Genomic DNA, 20,172 nt, shown 5'->3' on the forward strand with positions numbered 1-20,172 from the left:
TCTAGTTTCTCCCCACCACTTGTGTGTGTGTGTGTGTGTGTGTGTGTGTTGTATATCAGTTGTGGTGGGGGCAGTACTCAGAGCCTGATGCCAGCCAATCATTCTACTTCTGAAATATATCTTTGGCTCCCCACATCCTGACTTTTGAGTGTTGGTTCTTTCTTTTTCTTTCTTTCTTTCTTTCTTTCTTTCTTTCTTTCTTTCTTTCTTTCTTTCTTTCTTTCTTTCATTGGTTTGGATTTTTGTTTTGTTTTGTTTTTTGAGACACTGGGTTACTTAGGCTGGCCTTAACACAGTAACCAAGGCAGGGCTTGAACCTGTAATCCCACTGCCTTAGCCTTCCCTGTAGCTGAAACTGTCAGCTGTCACTAACAGACCCTGTCTCTAATCTCCTCTTGGAGCTGCCTCCATGTGACTCAGGCCAGCCTCCTGTGCTCTTTCCATCCTTTTTTTTCTTCTTCTTCTTCAGAGGGTTCCTGTACTTCCTCTTGGACTATCTCACTTCTTGAAACACTCTAAAGAGGAGTGCTTATCTTGATGGAGCTCGAAAGTTCTCTGGGGCCCAGGGGACAGCAGAAGCCCTGACTCTGTTTGCCTGGGGAAGTAAGAACGGTGGCCCTCTCGGATTTGGCTGCAGAGACCTGCATCCTCCAGGTTAATGGGAAGGCAGGGATAAGCGGCTGAGGTTGATGGTCCTGTAACAGGCCCTTTCTGAGAAGAGTCTCTAAGAGAGAGTCATACCGGAAGGAATGAGCAAGTTGTGAGTTCTCTGGACTGTTGTGACATTCTAACTTCTGGGCAGAAGTCTGACAAGAGCTGGGTCCACTGGCCCATACACAACCTGCTGAAGAGCCACGGAAGCTTCCGCCTGAAGCTTTTCTGAGACAGCATGGAAGCCGACAACACCACGGAGACGGACTGGCTGAACATCACCTACATCACCATGGAGGCTGCCATCGGGCTCTGTGCCGTTGTGGGCAACATGCTGGTCATCTGGGTGGTCAAGCTGAACCCCACTCTGAGGACCACCACGTTCTATTTCATTGTCTCCCTAGCACTGGCTGACATTGCCGTTGGGGTGCTGGTCACACCTTTGGCCATTGCTGTCAGCCTGCAAGTCAAGATGCACTTCTATGCCTGCCTTTTCATGTCCTGTGTGCTGCTGATCTTCACCCATGCTTCCATCATGTCCTTGCTGGCCATTGCTGTAGACCGATACCTGCGGGTCAAGCTGACAGTCAGGTAACAGGGTTGACGAAGGGGTGGATTAGAGAGAAGGCTGGAGAGTAGAGCTACCAAGTTTGGCTCCCAGACCCCTTTCGTAGAAATGAGTCAAACTGACCCTTGAAATTTACAAAGGGCAGTGAATATCTTTGCACCACATGGTTTGTGAAGACATTAGACATGAAGAGCTGAGACAGGAATAGGAAACGAGGGTGCTCTGTGCCCTTCTCCATTGAACATGGGCATCTGCTTTCTGGCCAGGGTAGCCAAAGATGATGAAAATGTGATGTATCTTTTAGTTAAAAAAAGAATCTGATCTCAAGTTTTCAAAGTGACATTGACCTACTAGATAGGATATCTTGTTTTAGGAGAAGGGGAAGACAGGCATAAGAGATAAGTAGATGGGGGTGTGGCTTTGAAGATGTAGGGTAGATCTTAACATGGCTTCTGTCTTAGTCTGTTGAAAACGGATTCTTAGGATGCAGTTTGTTCTCTTAATGAAATGTAAAACCCCCTTGAGACAAGGATGTTCTTGTTTGCAAAATGGTAGTATCATTTTCTGTGCAAAGAGGACAGTCCAATGAGAAACTACATTCCCAGGTTTCTTCTGGTTTCTCTTGGGGGAAGAATATAGCATAGAAACTACAGACAAGCTCTGGAGGAAAACAAGTCTGGATTCCTCTCCCTGATCTTTTGATCTGACACTGGGCACATTCTTTCTCGGCTTCACTCTCCACCTCTCAGAGTGGTTCTGAACATCTGAACCAGGCTCACCTCCGTTCAATTGTAGCACTATCACTTCTGGCTTCTGTGCAGTACCTGATGCTGTTTTACCTGATCCATAAAATGAAGATAATAATTTCACCTTTATAAGGTTAAATAAATAAAGCTAATAAATGTAAAGTTCTCAGAAAAGCCCTGCCTAGAGCCTGTGTTTAGTAAATGGTAGCTATGCCACTGCCATCAGTAAAATGGAGATTGTCATGAAATATCTCTAAGGCTGGAGAGATGGCTCAGAGGTTAAGAGCACTGACTGCTCTTCCGAAGGTCCTGAATTCAAATCCCAGCAACCATATGGTGGCTCACAACTATCAGTAATGAGATCTGATGCCCTCTTCTGGGGTGTCTGAAGACAGCTACAGTGTACTTACATTAAAAAAAAAAAAAAAGACAGGAAGAAAGAAAGAAAGAAAGAAAGAAAGAAAGAAAGGAACAAACAAAGGAAGAAAGAAAAAGGAAGAAAGAAAAAGGAAAAGAAAAAGGAAAGAGAAAAAAATATCTCTAGTTAGCTATGAGGTTTAGTTGAGATAAGCCTTAGTTTTGTTCTTTTGTAGTCTGTTTTAGGCTATTTAGGAAGGTTTGTTTAAGCAGAAATGATGATGGGTTCTGAAACACTTCAATTAAACTTAACAAAACTCTGATTGGTTAACTCAAACACCAGAATAGATGCCCAGGTAGAAAGGGGACAGGGACAGATAGAAGTGCAGGGCTATCTTTCAGCTTGTGAGCTCCTGTACAATAGCCAACAGAGACAATGCAGAGCACAGCACACCAGCAGGCTTCGAGGAGATTCTCATCAGCCTAGGACTCCCAAGACTCAGGGTAACTCTTACACCACAGCACAGGGAAGGGCTGGAGAGGTGGCTCAGTAAATAAAAGTATCTGTTATTTTTGCAGAGGACTCAGGTTCCATTCCCAGCACCCAGAACCGTCCTGTCCATAACTCCAGTTCCAGGACATCCCGTGTTTTCTTCTGACCTTCCTGGGCACCAGGCACACACATAGTATACAAACATACATGCAAACAACACATTCATATGCATAAAATAAAATACATAAGTCTAAAAAAAATAATTATTGGAGCTAAGGTTGAGTGGAGGCCTATAGGAACCTGATTCCTGGAAACTTATGACTGATAATTCTCAGTTGTTGTGTTCTTAAGCAGATACTCCAGAGGAGTTTCTGGATTTTCCTCTGATAATGCTAGTCTTATTTTGTCTTCATATCTAGAGGGATTTAGTCAGAGTGACATTAGGCCATGGCTATTTCACCTCAGCAGATTAGGGGATTGGGAGAGCTGACTTTGTCTTTCTTGTTTTCTCCCAGGGAGTCATTTCTTGTTGTGAACTCACCATTTTTCCCCCATTCAAACAGATATAGAACGGTTACCACTCAAAGAAGAATATGGCTATTCTTGGGCCTTTGCTGGCTAGTTTCCTTTCTGGTGGGGCTGACCCCCATGTTTGGCTGGAATAGAAAAGCAACCTTAGCGAGCTCTCAAAATAGCAGCACTCTTTTGTGCCACTTCCGTTCCGTGGTCAGTTTGGATTACATGGTCTTCTTCAGCTTCGTCACCTGGATCCTCGTCCCCCTGGTTGTCATGTGTGTCATCTACCTAGACATCTTCTACATCATCCGAAATAAGCTCAGTCAAAACCTGTCTGGCTTCAGAGAGACGCGTGCATTTTATGGACGGGAGTTCAAGACAGCTAAGTCCCTGTTTCTGGTTCTCTTCTTGTTTGCGCTGTGCTGGCTGCCTTTGTCCATCATCAATTTTGTTTCCTATTTTGATGTAAAGATACCAGATGTCGCAATGTGCCTGGGGATCCTGTTGTCCCACGCGAACTCCATGATGAACCCTATTGTCTACGCCTGCAAAATAAAAAAGTTCAAAGAGACCTACTTTCTGATCCTCAGAGCTCTCAGGCTCTGTCAGACCTCAGATTCTTTGGACTCAAACATGGAACAGACTACTGAGTAATTACCTTGACAGATACAGAGCCAGCTCGTCTGCCTTCGCATGTGGTATCAGTAAACACTATAAGGACTTATCAGACATTCTTGCTTCCTTCACTGCATTGGGATCATCGGGCTGGTTGCCACAGAGTTCCACTCCTTCCCCCCAACGCCCCCCCCCACTCCTCCCTCCTTCTGCTTCAGTTATTTTCTTGAGCTTCTCTAATTCAATTCTGTGGAAGCCTGACGTGAAGGCAATGCATCCCTGATTACCACGGACTCTGCCCTTCCTTCCCAGACAAAGAAGTAATGGAATGTGGAGGGAGTCTCGTCTTATCAAAGGAAAACTCTAGTGGGGCTGGACGTACAGAACCTGCTCCGAAGGATCCCTGGAATGTGGGGAACAGAAGGAGCGAATTGAATTTAAAAAGAGGGCTAAATCCACCTGTGTGGGTGCATTTGAGCAAATAAAAGATGATGCCCAACTGATGTGTAGCTCTTTGCTAGGATTGCTTGGGGGTTGCAGGCACAGTTGACTGCTCTTGGCATTCCTTCTGCTTGCTTCTGGGACACAATCACTTCTGTTCCAAGGGGCAGCTTCACCATTGCAGATGGCTGTCCTCTGGGGGTCGGGGGCAGGATGTCTGTTATGCAAGGTTCTGATGTTCTTGAAATCCTAGGCAACTTCAGCTTCAGGACAACTGGAGATTTGTTTGTTGTTGTTTGTTTGGAGACAGGGTTTCTCTGTGTAGCCCTGGCTGTCCTGGAACTTGCTGTGTAGACCAGGCTGACCTCAAATTCAGAGATCTGCCTGCCTCTGCCTCCTAAGTACTGGGATTAAGGGTAGGCAGCACCACCATCTGGCTACAGCTGGAGATCTTTAGGAGTGCTTTGTAAGTCTGGAACAGGACATTTGAGAACACTGACACTAAGACACACACATTTGTGGCTTCAGCCAGGATGGAGGAATGAAATAAGTTAGGTATCACAAGATTTTATACAGATACTCTGTATTTGTTACTTTTCAGTTGCTATTAAAAAAATATTTCATGACCAAGACAACTTGTAGAAGAACGAATTTATTTGGGTTTCTCTTTCCAGAGGGATAAGAGGCCATGATGGTAGGGAGTGGGCATGGCGTCAAGAGGCAGGCATGGCAGCCGGACCCAGAAGCTGAGTGATCACATCACCACCAGAAGCAGGAAGCAGAGAGTGAACAGAAAGCAGCGACAAGGCTTTAACCTCTCCAAGTCTAACCTCACTCAGTGCTGCATATCCTTCCACACATCCTTCTGCAAGGCTACATCTGCCCGCAATGCCCAAAACAGTGCCACCAACTGAGGGACCAGCCTGAGGGTGGTGGCATTTCTAATCCAAACCACCACATAGTCCTTGAGTAGCTCACATGCCCATATGCAGGTAAATAGATTGCCCAAAGGATACAGATGGAAAATGAAGACAGGGATGCCAGGCTTTTGCTGGCTCCTAGTTACTCTGTGAACCCAGATGAGGAGTCAGTGCTATTTAGTAAAAGCGATCTTTGAGTGCCTGATAAATTCTGTTACGAAATATAAGGCAAATAGTCAATATTTTTTGGGGTTGTGTGTGCACATGTTCCTGTGTGAGAAGGTGCACATTAGTGTGTGGTGGTGGTGGTGGTGGTGGGGGGGTGCGTGTGAATTTTGCATGTGAAGGCCAGAAGACAAATTCAGATATCCCTTTCCTACCAAGGTGGGTACTGCCCACCTTGTTTATTTTGAAACAGATTCTCTTTTGTTTTTGTTTTTCGAGACAGGGTTTCTCTGTGTAGCTCTGGCTGTCCTGGAACTCTCGTAGACCAGGCTGGCTGGCCTCGAACTCAGAAATCTGCCTGCCTCTGCCTCTGAAACAAATTCTCTTAACTGGCCTTGGGCTCAACACTTAGTCTAAGCTGGCAAGGCCCAGGTATCTGGCTATTTCCCCAGGGCTATGGTTGTGAGTGTAGGCCATAGCTGGGGGGGGGGGGGTTTGCTATGGGATTAGAGACTCTCCCTAACTCTGTCAATCCTTTTCCAACCACTGAGATTTTAAGTGCCCCTTGGCTCTGAAATTCTGTGAAGTGGCTACTACAGTTATTTTTATCTCAGTGTGAAGGTGCAGTTGATCATGGTGGATAAGGCATAATGGTGTGAGGGTGAGGCACCTGGTCATAGTGTCTCTGTGGTCTGGAAAACAAAAGTTGACCATTGACCAAGTATGACAGACATACTTTTACTCCCAATATTGGGGGGGTAGGATATGGCGGGGGGCAGAGAACTCTGTGAACCCAAGGCCAGCCCTGTCTATGTAGTGAATACTAGGCCAGCCAGGAATACACAGTGAGACCTTGGCAGGAGGAGATGGGAGAAGGAGGAAAAAACAAAACAAAACAAAACAAGATTGATCATCGCGTCGTACTTGAGGCTCAGTCACTTGACTGGAGCCCTGCAGCCCCACCCTTGCTTTTGCCTCTCTGAATCTGAAGCTACCCACAGAGTCTCACTCCCAGAGACAACGTATTGATTTGATGAGAACCTCAGGACAATGGTTCCAATTAAGCAAAGAGAAGCGGGAACCTGAAAGTGGAATTAGCTATTCCTGACGTTCGTCTAAAGCCTTGTCCTTGTCCTGAGCTCGGTCACCTAATTCCTCTTGTCATCATTTCAGCAGTGGTCCCTTCTTTCTCATTCTTCACTCCAGAAGAATCAAGAGCTCGGGGCTTCCCCTTACTGAGTCTCTGATTTAGTTTGAGAGCAGCTCCAGGAAGAGGCCCTGGGCTTGCTCCGGGGTGTCACAACCTCTGCTCAGTTGGCTGGACGGTGAGGGGGAAGTGCTGTAGAGTCTTGGTTTCCTGGTACTCTTCACACTGCACCTCTTGACTTTTAATTTCAAGCTCCATTATTGTGACATCGCTCAGTCTCCCCTTTGTGAGGAGGCTTGATTCAAAGTAATCACTTGACTCCAGTGGGAAGGACCATCACGGCCGGGCTTGCTGGTATCGTTAGACCCATGCCTATGAGGTTCTGAGAAGGACTTTGACTTTCTTTTTTGTTTTCTTTGTCCCTCTGACTACCACTGGTGGCTCGCTGGGACCTGGGTGGTTTCATTCTTGCCAAGAGAGAATAAAGAGCTATGCCAGCTCGGAAGAAGCCAAAACCTGGGGCCCAGAAGAAGCTGAAGCCTGGCGTGTGAAAAATACTCATTTAGCATAGAGTATTTAGCAAAGGCAAACCAAAAATTTCTGGCTACAACTGAGTAGCTCCACTCTGGTTTCAGGTTTAGAGATCAGTGTGCCAGGGGTCTTCCCATGAGGCTTGCCTCTGGCCAGCAAGTTTTCATCCTAAAAGGAAAACTGGGGAGTTTTCTCTAAAGAGAAAAGGTACAGAGACACACAGACAAATATAGGGGTGGGTTTCCTCTCTTTCATATGAAGACACTGAACAAATGTACATGCCAAATACATGGGTTTATTACTTTGCTTTTTAAAAATACAAGTCAAGTGGAAATAGAGACTAGCCTACCAAGAGTCAGCCAAAAGCTTTTTCTCCTCTTCCATTTTTATTACATTTGTGTGTGTGTGTGTGTGTGTGTGTGTGTGTGTGTGTGTGAGAGAGAGAGAGAGAGAGAGAGAGAGAGAGAGAATGAGAGAGAGGAGACAACACAATGGAAAGAGGTTTTCATTGCTACTCACTTAAACTGCTGTGTGCGCTCCTCATTTGTAACATGGGACTAATAACATCCATGCCATGTGGACGTGTGGCTATGTGGCAGGGCATGTGTGACAGCACACGTGGAGGTCAGAGGACAGTTTTGTGGAGGCGGTTCTCTCCATTTTCCATGTGGGTTCTCAGTAACCTATGTACTTTTCCTCCCCTGAATCTAAAGATCAATCATAGCCTTAAGAGAGAGCGCGGGGAACAGAATGGACAGCTCCAGAATGGACAGCTCCAGAATGGACAGCTAACACTGACTGTAGGATCTTCATACCCCTGTCTTCTTATTTGTTTTATTTTTTTGATTTTTCCAATTTGAGACAGAATCTCCTGTCATTCAGGTTGTCCTTGAACTTGATATATATATAGCAAGCATGACCCTGGATCTGTGACCCAAACAGACCAGGAGGAGATAATAAATGCTTACTACTGTCTATGTTACTCAGAAAATAATAATTGATTTCTTAAAAAAATGCAGTCCTTCCTTATCTCTGTTGATACTAGATACAAACCAGTCAGTGTTGTCCACATACTGTAATTCCAGCTCCTTGGCGATGGAAGCTGGAGGCTCCCAGGTTCGGGGCCATCCTTGATCTCGCATGAGATTGATTGCTGGGTCAGACATCTGAAAGCTTGACCCTACCAAAGTGACTCAGGTGTCGGGAGCCATTTGTTTGCTTCTGAGTGAAAACTCAGGCAGAGTCAAGGCAGGTCAGGGTTTCCTGGCAGATTTCCCGACTGCTGAGACTTGGAACTATAGGAGAGAGGTACACTTGAAGCTCAAGGCAAGGGGCTGAAAGTTCTATTGACCTTGGTGGAAGAAACAGGGAGGCCCCCTGGATAAGAAGCAATTGTTTCTGCTAGCTTGTGGTTTGGTTTCCCACTGCACTGTGGGGGATAAAGAGGCTGTGCAAAATAAACTTGGGGGCTGCTTTGGTATTCACTAACAGCCCTCCCAAATCCATCTCTTGTCTCTGCATCTTTTTTCTACCTTTCCTATAGTCATCCTCACTTCCCCCTCAGAGATGGTTGAAACTCATGCCAGCGGGCTCCGACACTCAGGCGTGAGTGATAAGGTGATATTGGCAAGTGTTTCCTCTTCACATGAGGCTCAGCATTGCCTGCTTGAGTCCTCATAAAATGATGACCAACTTCTGCGAGGTAGCAGCACAAAAGACTGGGGTGGGAGTTTGTACTACCTTTGAAAGACACACATCACACTGCCAAATTTTGCTTATCATGCAGACTGTCTTAGTTAGGGTTTTCATTGCTGTAAGGAGACACCATGACCAAGGCAACTCTTATAAAGGATAACCCTTTCCTCACCCCAGTTCCTTTTGGTCAGTGTTTTGACCAGAGCAACAGAGAGGCTAGCTAGAATAGACTGTGATGAGACCATTAACATACCTAAAACAAACAGCTAAGAGCATCGACTATCCAGGCACTGTAATGAATTCATAGGTTGTCATTTGCTAATACACCTCATTCAGCCTTATTTAATCTATAGAGTCTTCTTTCTAGTCTTGTTCTTGTCTGCACATTGTGTCAGGGGGGCAGGGAGGAGAGAGAGAGAAATATATATATATATATATATATATATATATATATAAAATGTGTATATATATATATAAATAAAATGTATATATATATATATAGTCATTGAGGAGTAGATAATATAATGTAGGTAAAACCCTATCACAATGTAAGCTGTATACGCTGAACTTCTATGAATTAGAGGAAGGTGCCCCCTTTCTCAAGAAAGGCTGCTGTTGCACAATGCAGAAAAGCAATCTATATCTGGCCCTTGGAGGAAAGTACCAGCTAGCTCTAGGGTGTAAGAAGGAGCATCCAGCTTAAACTTGAGAATTTAAGGCGGTTCAGAAATTTACATTGTCATAGCTAGTGGTCAGAACATATGCATCTATCAGGAATCAGGAGAAGCTGCAGCTGCTACTGCACGAAAAGATCTACTTGGTGTGAAGTCCCAGTTTTATTCAGAAAAGCTTTCTAGCATCTGGAAGCTCCAGCCCTGGATGCTGACAGCTTCACTCATGGACTCTAGCTTGCAGACATCCATGCTTCTGACAGCCAGATACTCTGGCCACACTCCCCAGGGCTTCACTGCAGTTTGGAACTCAAATTACTTAAGGATTTCTTTGCTGGGATGCCTTCCATCTAAATAGGAACTGAAGCTCTAAGGATGATGGGGTGGGGGAACAAGAGGCACAGCCTCTTTTAACACAAGGCGAAAGAGGGAGGGTACAGTTGCTCACATGAACATATGCCGATGGTGGTATGACTTCTGAGTATCTATAAAGTGTATATGTCAAAGCGGGTTTAATCAAGGAGGGGGTTGGTTGGCTCTCTTGCTACTTTGAGAGCTCAGATTTCGACAGTTGCTGCAAAGATAACATTTTGTTCATGAGTGATAGCCCTCTGATGAGTTCCCCTTGCAGCTGACACAACCCAGATGGCTCTGCAGAGCAACATTGCTTAGAATAACTGGTGGTTTCTTCCTTTACGTAGGGTGAAACCACTTCAGTTCAATCATGTGTTTTCCTCAAGCAGATCCAGGGTTCCTGAGATCCTCGCTCTAATCATTCCTGCCGAAGGCTCACTTCCTTCTCAGCATGGAGTTCCTCCTCCTTCTCTCCTTGGCTCTCTTTTCCGGTAAGATGTTGGTGAGGAACACTTCTGCCCACTAAGCCACAACCTTCTGTGGCAGCTAGATCCTCCTCTCTACTTAGAGCCCCAGCTTGGTGTAGCAGTTTGGAGCATATCAACAGTTGGAAGGGAGAATAAGAAGTGAAAATATGTCATGTTAACAGGTCTTATTAAGAGGTCCTAGGTTCTTTCTTACCTCTGATAAGGGAGCTGTGGGGAACTTGAAAACTTTCACTAAAATTAGGGCTTTGCAGGGTTTTTTTTTATCAGTATCCCCAATCCTCCCCCCTCTCTCCTTTCTTCCCTCACGTGTTTGCCCAGATATAGACAGACATTCTTATCTCCTTTCTGCCTAAGCCTGACGCCAAAGACAGTAGTCAGAAACTGGACTTGCCCCAAGCAGTTGTGCTCCCTTTAGACTTAACTGCAGATCTCTGTGGGTCAGCATCCTTGCCTATGAACTGAGGATCACAAGATCTTCTCGTCTGATTGTGATGAGAAGAAATTGACACTTAGGCTGTAAATTTGATTTGTAGGAATGTGTTACCTCCTGTAAGACACTGGAAGCAGCCTCTTGGTGGTGGTGGGGTAGGGTTCCTGCAACATACACTTGGGAAGCTGAGAGTGATGGGTTCTGTTGTCTTCTCTCTTGTCTTTTATCAGATATTTCCCAAGCCATAGTGAAGCTGGACGTTGCATGCATTACTTCCCCATTACAAAATATCCTGCTATGATAAAGATGACTACACTGAAGCTGGACAGTGGTAGTGCATACCTTTAATCACAGAACTCAGGAGGCCAGCATGGTCTAAAAAGCAAGTTCCAGGACAGCCAGGATTAGATAGATCCTGTTTTGAAAACAAAAATAAGGCAGGCGCACGCCTTTAATCCTAGCACTTGGGAGGCAGAGGCAGGCAGATTTCTGAGTTTGAGGCCACCCTGGTCTACAGAGTGAGTTCCAGGACAGCCAGGGCTATACAGAGAAAACCTGTCTCAAAAAACCAAACCAAACAAAAAACAACAAAAAGAAAACAAAAACAAAAACAACCAAACAACTAACCAACCAAACAAACAAACAAAAAAGATACCTATACTAGTCTTGTATGGCAAGTTATCAGGTCCTAAACTCATGAATCCCTTTATTTTCAGTTTGCTGCAGCTAGAACAAGCCTCCTAACCTTTCACTTCCTTTTAGTGGCTGCCAAGATAAGGTAGGAAGCTAGGGGCAGAGCTAAGGAGTACAGCAAACCCCAAGCTCTTCAAGGATCCTTATGTCCACATTCCACACATTCTCAGGCTAGTGGGAAAGACTTTCCCAAGGGTTTCTGGGAGCTAAGCACGTGAATTAGGGCTATCTACATTCATGGAGGTCTGCCTTTTTCCTTTAGTCATTTTCTCTGTAAACACCCACATAGAAACATCCAGAGATATGCTTGATTAATCTAGGCATCTCTAAATCCAATCAAACTGACATCAAGATTAACTATCACAAATATCTCCAAATAAAGGTTTCTTCAGCGATGGCGTCATTCTGCAGACTGTTTCTGGCTTGCAGATGGCTGTCATCTTGTGACTTCACATGATTTTACCTCACAAGAATTTAAATAAGGAAATCAGCCATATTGGAATAAGAAGTACGCTAGTGGGGGCTGGAGAGATGGCTCAGCAGGTAGCTCACACTGTAACTTCAGTTCCAGGAGATGTCCTTTTCTGACATTTGGACGCTGGGCGGAGATACGGTGTACTTATATACATGCAGGAAAAGAACACTTATAAACATAAAATATAATAAAATTTTTAAAAAGTTTGAGAGCCACACCAAAGATATAATTGTTTCTTAAAGGCCTTGTTTCCAAGTGCAGTCATAACACACTCTGTATAGTGATTAGGGTACCAACATATGAAGAACACACACAACTTAACCCATTATACTGACCATTTATAAGTGAACAAAATCCAAATTTCAATTAACTTATTGTCTTAGTCAGGGTTTCTATTCCTGCACAAACATCATGACCAAGAAGCAAACTGGGGAGGAAAGGGTTTATTCAGCTTACACTTCCACACTGCTGCTCATCACTAAAGGAAGTCAGGACTGGAACTCAAGCAGGTCAGAAAGCAGGAGCTGATGCAGAGGCCACGGAGGGATGTTCTTTACTGGCTTGCTTCCCCTGGCTTGCTCAGCCTCCTCTCTTATAGAACCAAGACTACCAGCCCAGAGATGGTCCCACCCACAAGGGGACCCCCCACCTTGATCACTAATTGAGAAAATGCAGCTGGATCTCATGGGGCATTTCCCCAACTGAAGCTCCTTTCTCTGTGATAACTCCAGCCTGTGTCAAGTTGGCACACAAAACCAGCCAGCACACTTATCTTCTAGGGCCCAGGAGAGATTTGGTATGTTTTCAAGAATAATGAACACTGTGTGTGTGTGTGTGTGTGTGTGTGTGTGTGTGTGTGTGTGTGTGTGTGTGTGTTTATTTGTTCACAGATGCCATGGTCATGGATGAAAAGGTGAAATCAGGTGTTGAGCTGGAGACAGCTTCTGCAGTCTGTGTCTATGATGCCTACTACAAGGACCACACCAAGTACTGGTGCCGTGGCTACTTCAGGGACTCGTGCAACATTATTGCCTTCACCCCTAATAGCACCAACCGTGTGGCCCTGAAGGATACAGGAAACCAACTCATTATCACTATATCCTGCCTGGTCAAGGAGGACACAGGCTGGTACTGGTGTGGTATCCAGCGGGACTTGGCCAGAGATGACATGGATTTTACACAGCTGATTGTGACTGACAATAGAGAAGACCGGGCCAATGGCTTTTCATCTGGTAAAGAGACTGGCAAGGGATCTTTGAAGGGTAATGGGTGTTTGTTGAGGTAGTAAAGGATTCAGGTCTGGTGGTGTACACCTTTAATCCCAATACTTGGAAGGCTGTAGCAGGTGAATCTCTGGGTGTTCAAGGCCAGCATGGTCTACTTAAGTGAGTTCCAAGCCATCCAGAGCTATAATATGAAACCTTGTATCAAAACAAAACTAAAATAAAAACCACACAAAAACCAAAACAAACAACAAAAAACTCATTGAAGGAAGTGGCTACTAACTCAAGCTCCTATTGTATTATACCGATTCCACTAAGCAGGATGGAGCTGGGGTTTAGGTATTATTTTGTAGGAAAGAAGAATGTATAAGTGCTAGGTATGCTTATAAGTTCCTTTTCCTCACAACATCTTGACTTAGACCTTGGAAGAGGCTAGATGGTCTCAAAGACCCGAGATCTTTGCACTAATGGTCAAGGCTTTGAGGCTCTCTTGAAAGCTCAGCCTTGTAGGTCTAGAACCTTAGAGATGGCTCTTTTAGAAGTGAGTGAGGTTGCAAAAAGAGACTCAGGTTTCTTATAGCTGTGCAGCTTAAAGATTTTTAATAATTAATATGAATTAAATATTGCGGTCAAATTTGCCAGCACCCACTTTTACGAAGGTGAAATGTAGTTATCACTTAGAGGCTACTGGGAGGGACTGGGACCAGAAGGCCAAGTCTTGGTAAGCCAAATAACTGTGACTTTTAGCTGGAGCTAACTCTTGGGATCTCCCAACGTTCATAGGTGCCTTACTTCTCTGGCATCTGTAAGCCCCCATCTCTCAGGCAGAGAGCTCTGGAAGACACCCGAGCTGTTCTCTCATTGTTCCTATTTGGAGAAGCAATGTGCTTTCCTGTCACTGTCTGGAGCCCAGTGGCAGTAGGAAAAACACAGGGGAAGGACTGGTGAGAAGCCGCATAACCCACCCCCCTCTCCAGTTCCTGTGCTGGGAAGACTCTTACTCACATTTAATCTACCAGTAACTGATTCAGCATGTGACCCACGGCGGGAGGTAACATCCACGCTGGCTTTGTTTCCACTTCGTGGGTATCTGCTTTAAATAGCATTTCTTGAGGTTTAGGCTCAGGAAGAGAGGAATCTTATCAAAACCTGCTCCTTTAAAGAGACACAGAGGAGGCTATGTTGGTCTCCCCTATGAATTGTTAGTAGCTATCAGGAGCTATGTCACCGGCTTACTCATTTCCTAAAGATGGGACTGTCTATTTGATACGTCAAACTTTTTTCTCTTGGGAATGAATCTAGCCTGGGACTCTGAGCACAAACTGCCATTTAGCCTGCACAAGGCCTGTGTGCAAATCTGGGAAAAGTTTCCCTTCCTCTGGTTGCAGAGGACTCAGTAGCAGGGTGCATATCAAGTGCACTGTGGGTTGGATTTCAGCCTCTACTTCTCACTCCAGCCTTGTCCCCTGTCCATGGCATGCTTACGCAACAGTTAATGCTGTCGATGTTTTACACAAAAAAGCCAAGAATGCACTTATTCTCTGGAGAGCAAAAGGAAGACAGGTGGGAATGCAGCTGGAAGCAAAGGAAAGGCTCTGAAATAGGCTTTGTTATCAACAATTTCTTTCTGATTCAGACCCTTCAGGCAATAGGACCCGGAGCTGTAGGGCTTCCAAAGCTGTCCAAAAGGCAGAGGGCTCCCGGTGAGTCGCAATCTGAGATGATTGGGTTGGGGCATGGATGGGGTGAACCACAATATAATGTAGTGACCGGGTTACAACTCTTACTTTGTAGCTGTAGTGTTTCTCTGTCTAAATAATCTTCATTGTAATGATTTGGTTTCTTTAAAAAGACTATTTTGTTTGTTTGTTTGTTTGTTTGTTTATTTGTTTGAAAGCAGCAGAAAATAGCCTCTAGTTAGTTTATAAATAGGGGACACCGTCCTAAGGAAAGAGAGAGCTGTCTGAAGTGCAGAGATAGGGATGCAGGCCCCAGGACCTCATCAGGACTTTATCTTCATCTCTAGCCCCATTTTCATCTGATGCTTGCGTGTGCATTTGCTTCTTATCTTTCTGTGTCGCTCTTCTCTAGCTCTATTCTGTTCTTTAAAAAGAGTTTGATTTATTTTTATTTTACATGTATGTGTGTGTGTGTATGTGTACATACGTACGTACATTTCTGCTGGTGCCCGTGGAGCCAAGAAAAGGGAATTTGATCCTCTGGAACTGGAAGTAAAGATAGTTATGAGCTGCCATGTGGATGCTGAGAACTGAACCCGGTCCTCTGTAAAAGTAGCAAGTGCTCTTAACTTCTGAGACATCTCTCTCTCTCTCTCTCTCTCTCTCTCTCTCTCTTTGTTGTTGTTGTTGTTTTTTCTTTTTGAGACAGGATCTGAAAAAGTTTCCTTCCATTTTCTTATGTTGCTGACCGTTGACCTTAAACATTTGGTGCCTCTGCTTCCTCCTCCTGAGAAATGGAATTACTGGTGTGTGCTACCACACCCAGCACACAAACACTCTACCAACTGAACTATCCCCCCAGCCTGTATTTCTTCTCTTTCTCTTTCTCTCCCCCTCCCTCTTCCTTTCCCACTTTCCTTTCTTTTTGCCATAGCAGGTGACACCTATGTATAGTTCCCCAATTTACTTCTCCCCCATTCATAGGAATGGCTGAAGTCTGTGGTTTTCCACTTCTTGTCCCGATTTAACCTCTGGGGAAGGACTCACTGGCCCAGCTTGGTCAAATGCCCATCAGATCCAAAGAACAGGGTCACTCTTCCAGAATGTAGTTGTCAGGAGCTACCGGGGCTGGGCTGGGACTGGTGTGAGAAGAAAACCAAAAGGTCTCCTTCCAAGGGACCTGATATCTGATGTGGTTTCTTCTAGAATGTCCATTCTGATCATTTGTATACTGATTACCAGTTTGGGGATCATCTTTATAATCAGTCACTTGTCCAGAGGAAGGCGAAGCCAAAGAAATAGAGAAGGTAAATAGTCTGGGGCTGGGGGCTGGGGGGCATCTAGAGTTCTGTGGGGCAGTGGGTGTGTGTGGGGGAATAAAGGGGGTGGGAGAGAACCCGCATCCCACTAGAGTTCTGGTGCTCTGGGCGGGCAGACACAGAGGACTGCCTCTCGCTCTCCACGCAGCCCTGGGTGGGTGTCTGGCTGTATGAAGCCATGGACCCCAGGTTCGCGGGGAGTGGACAGGGTACAGTCTAACGTCTCTAGGCCTTACAGAGGCCAGAGATAACAGTTTCTCAGTCTCGGTTATTCCAGACGTCACTGGATACCGTGGAAGAGCTGAGAACAAAGTGGGGCAGCTCGGTCATCCCCGGACCGAAGAGAGGAGAGGGCAGGGAGGGGGGGTGCTGGATGGTTCCCACGCAGGAGAGTCTTTAGTTTGGTCCGGTCCATGGTTGGAGTACAGGAAGGCCTTCCGGTGGGAGATTAGACATGACTCTTTAGGGGAAAGCCTATTCCATTGTTCAACCACCGCAGGCCTTGATGAACAGAGACAGTCTATAGTTTTAGAGCTTTATTGTAGAAAGAGAGAAAGAGAGAAGGTAAAAAGAGGGAGACAGAGGCCGGGCGTGGTGGCGCATGCCTTTAATACCCGCACTTGGGAGGCAGAGGCAGGCAGATTACTGAGTTCGAGGCCAGTCTGGTCTACAGAGTGAGTTCCAGGACAGCCAGAGCTACACAGAGAAACCCTGTCTCAAAAAAACAAAAACAAAACAAAAGAAAACAAACAAAAAACCAAAGAAAGAAAGAAAGAAAGAAAGAAAGAAAGAGGGAGACCAGTCATGGCCACATGGAGAGAAAAGGGGAAGGGAAGGAGAAAAGTAGAGCTAGAGATAAGAGTAAGAAAAGTGAGAGCTTGAGAGAGAGAGAGAGGAGGGGCTAAGCAGCCCCATCTATAGTGGGCTGGGCTATCTTGTAGTTGCAGGGTAGCTGTGGGGAGGAGCATACCTGGCTATAGTCAGGTAACTGTAGGGGTGGAGTCTAGCCAGAATGCCAGGAACTTGGGACATTGTCTGTGTGACTCTATAGTCACAGGATTATGGAGTTGGGGGTGTCAGGCACTGTCTCTGAGAATGTGTCTCACAGTTCCATCCCTTGCAGAGTTTTCTTTCTTTCTTTTTTTTTTTTTTTTTAAGATTTATTTATTACATGTAAGTACACTGTAGCTGTCTTCAGACACACCAGAAGAGGGCGTCAGATCTCGTTTCAGATGGTTGTGAGCCACCATGTGGTTGCTGGGATTTGAACTCTGGACCTTAGGAAGAGCAGTCGGGTGCTCTTACCCACTGAGCCATCTCACCAGCCCCCTTGCAGAGTTTTCTACTGGGTCTCCGGAGCAAGCCTCGTTCAACCAAAACAGGCTGCCTTTCACGGTCCCACAGAGTTTTACATGAATGAATGTGACCCTCCTCTAATTGCCTAGTCACATAGATACCAAGGCAGCTAGTCAGCCCACTAGGCTGAGGAGGATGTATAATGAGAGGTGGTGGAAGAAGCAAGGTAGTCTTAAGTGGAGTAGATGCAGACAGCGAAGAAGGAAGACAGAAATTAACTGTATGTAGGTTCCATATCTGCAGGGCTACCTGCCTCCCAGCACACAAGCTTTGGACAGTAGCCTGATATCCTTACTGCCTGTCTGAAAGATTGTATTCACCTGTAGGGATACAGACAAGGCTTTGTCAAATGATGGAGCTACTATAACCACCACCAACCGAGCCAGAATGTATGGCTTTTGCCAAGGGGTCTGTGTGGGACATGTGGGCCCAGGATCTCATTCCTTAGCTTTGTGTCTCTGTTTTCTCTTGGATAGTTACTGGCAAAAGCATCAGTAGAAACCCACAAGCAAGCCAAGGCCCGTCTATGGTCTCCATAACTTTGGTAAGTTCCATCCTTATTTCCTGCATCCTCAGCCCCAGCAGAACCCTGTCTTTTGCTCTACCCTTTGACAGAGAGAGGACTGTGACTGTATGTCTTTGTCTGGGACACAGGCAAGTCCTACCATCTGGAAAGTTCTCTAGGTCACCACCATGTGGAAAGTTCACCATTTGGCTAAGCTCTGGAGCATTTGCAGAAGTGAAAGAATACCACGAGCACCTCTGTTTAGCCAAGGCAGTGCTGTTTGCTTTTGTCTCTTTATGATCAGAACCCAAGCAAACACCTTGGACAATGAAGAGGCTATAGGTATAATTAAAAAATGGAGTCTAGTCACTCTGGGTTTGGAAACATAGAAAAACATTTCAGAAAAATAATGATTGAGATAAAACAAACAAACACCTTAAAACAGAAACCCACCATCATCACCAAATCCCAGTAGCATCCTAATGACGAAAGATCTATTAATGACACACACAACGGGCCAGTGCCTGGAGGAGCCGAGCTGTGAAACTAAGGCTACAAGGTCTCAGTCTGCTCCTGTGAGATCTAGGTCTCGTGCAGACGTAGAGCAAGCTCTATAAGAAGGTAAGGGAAAGGCTCCCACAGTGACCTTGCCTTTTTGCCATCTAGAAGCTTTGGGATCAGTGGAGGTGAGGGTATGCAGAAAGCATGTCTGGTTCTATCCCCTGTAGGATACAATTGTAGTTTGTATTTCTTTCAGAAACTTATCACTGATTCTTTAAGATATGACCCTGGGCAACATTTCTCTTTTCCAAGCTAGTTTTTCTCTCTACGTTAAAAACTGTTCTTATACTCTTCTGAGTTTTCTATCCATCCATCCACTCATGACCCACCAGCCCCACTCATGCACCCTTCATTTTGCAAACTAGGAACATGCTAGTTGCCGAGGTTACAAAGACAAACAAAATAGATTAGCATCTGTCTTCATGGAGTGTATGATGTAAAAGAGGAAAACAGCTGAGTGGCTGTGGTACTCCCAGAAGCCCAGGCAGAAGCATCTCAAGTCTGAGGCCAGCTTGGACTACACAGTGAGTTCTAGGCTTGCTTAGACTACAGAGTGAGACTCTGTCTCATACATAAGCAAGAAGGTGTTGTGGTGGGGTGGAGGAGTACAAGCAACCAGACATAAGCACACATGTAAGCTTGTCAGCTAGAATAAGCGAAGGAGGCGTGATGCTATAAATGATAGGCCAATAGAATCCAGTGCTGTTCTCTTTAGCAAGGAACCAGCAACCTGTTTTAGCCATGGCCTGTTCCCTCATCCTTGGGCAAACTTAGGAGCCTGAACCAAAGTCCCTTCTAGTTTTGTTATTCTTGGCCCCTGAAGTCCAGATACATTTATACCATCAAAATTCAGTGAGAGGGGAGCAAGCCCTAGGTATCAATCAAGCTTTCCTACAGCTGCCTGAGAAGTCTCACAGGGATGACATCACACTCCAGCCCTGAAAACAAACATTGGTGGTTTCAGGGCCAGTAAGATGGCTCAGTAGGTAGAGGTGCCTGCCACCAATCCTGTTGACCTGAGTTTAATCCTCAGTACTCAGATGTCAGAGAGAACCTAGTTGTCCTTATGGTACACACACTATAGCACTGTGTGTCCACACACACACACACACACACACACACACACACACAGAGAGAGAGAGAGAGAGAGAGAGAGAAAGAAAGAATAAATTAAAAAAAAAAAACAAGCCTTGCGTATTTTGTTCCTGGGAATCCCGGAACACCATTTGTCATCTAGAAGCTTTGGGAATGCTTATGTTTGTTTGAAAAAATTCCTGAGTATGGGAATGTAATTTTCAATTTAGAAGAGAGGAAACTAGGCCCAGAAAAGTGAAGCTTGTGGCTTTTTGCTGACAAACACTCAGACAAGAGCCTTCAACTCAGTTTTCCTTTTCTGTTTCCCAACAAAGTAGGCAAGGATTTGAAGTTCTTTCCACGTGTCCTGACTCAAGGGAATGGCTTGAACTGAACATGTGTGACTGAAGATTTCTTTCACTTAGCTCCTAAATAAAGTGATGTCATTACAGTAGAATATATATGACGACTGGTCTGTGTCTTGGAGACTGACTCTGAC

At 45.2% G+C, this 20,172-nt stretch overlaps 2 protein-coding genes across 3 annotated transcripts in view; both read left to right on the plus strand.

Annotated features, from left to right (window-relative positions):
* Tmigd3 (transmembrane and immunoglobulin domain containing 3) overlaps positions 1-20,134 on the plus strand; it is a 53,187-nt gene extending 33,053 nt beyond the window's left edge. Inside the window, exons 2-7 of one of the 2 annotated variants that reach the window (NM_027025.4) lie at positions 10,260-10,361; positions 12,847-13,188; positions 14,816-14,882; positions 16,065-16,165; positions 18,010-18,077; positions 20,012-20,134. In NM_027025.4, coding sequence (NP_081301.2) covers positions 10,322-10,361; positions 12,847-13,188; positions 14,816-14,882; positions 16,065-16,165; positions 18,010-18,077; positions 20,012-20,023 — 630 coding nt within the window. In that variant the 5' untranslated portion in view covers positions 10,260-10,321 and the 3' untranslated portion in view covers positions 20,024-20,134. Of the gene's footprint in view, positions 1-3,378; positions 5,019-10,259; positions 10,362-12,846; positions 13,189-14,815; positions 14,883-16,064; positions 16,166-18,009; positions 18,078-20,011 lie in introns of those variants that run through there. The other variant, NM_001174169.2, reaches the window with a different exon arrangement.
* On the plus strand, positions 511-5,018 carry Adora3 (adenosine A3 receptor). Its single transcript, NM_009631.4, has 2 exons — positions 511-1,242; positions 3,379-5,018. The coding sequence occupies exons 1-2, from the start codon at positions 890-892 to the stop codon at positions 3,983-3,985; spliced, it is 960 nt and encodes a 319-aa protein (NP_033761.2). The 5' UTR covers positions 511-889; the 3' UTR covers positions 3,986-5,018.
* Positions 20,135-20,172: the final 38 nt, after the last annotated feature.

The sequence above is a fragment of the Mus musculus genome, chromosome 3, assembly GCF_000001635.26.
Source record: "Mus musculus strain C57BL/6J chromosome 3, GRCm38.p6 C57BL/6J".
In the NCBI taxonomy this organism is placed as follows: Eukaryota; Metazoa; Chordata; class Mammalia; order Rodentia; family Muridae; genus Mus; species Mus musculus.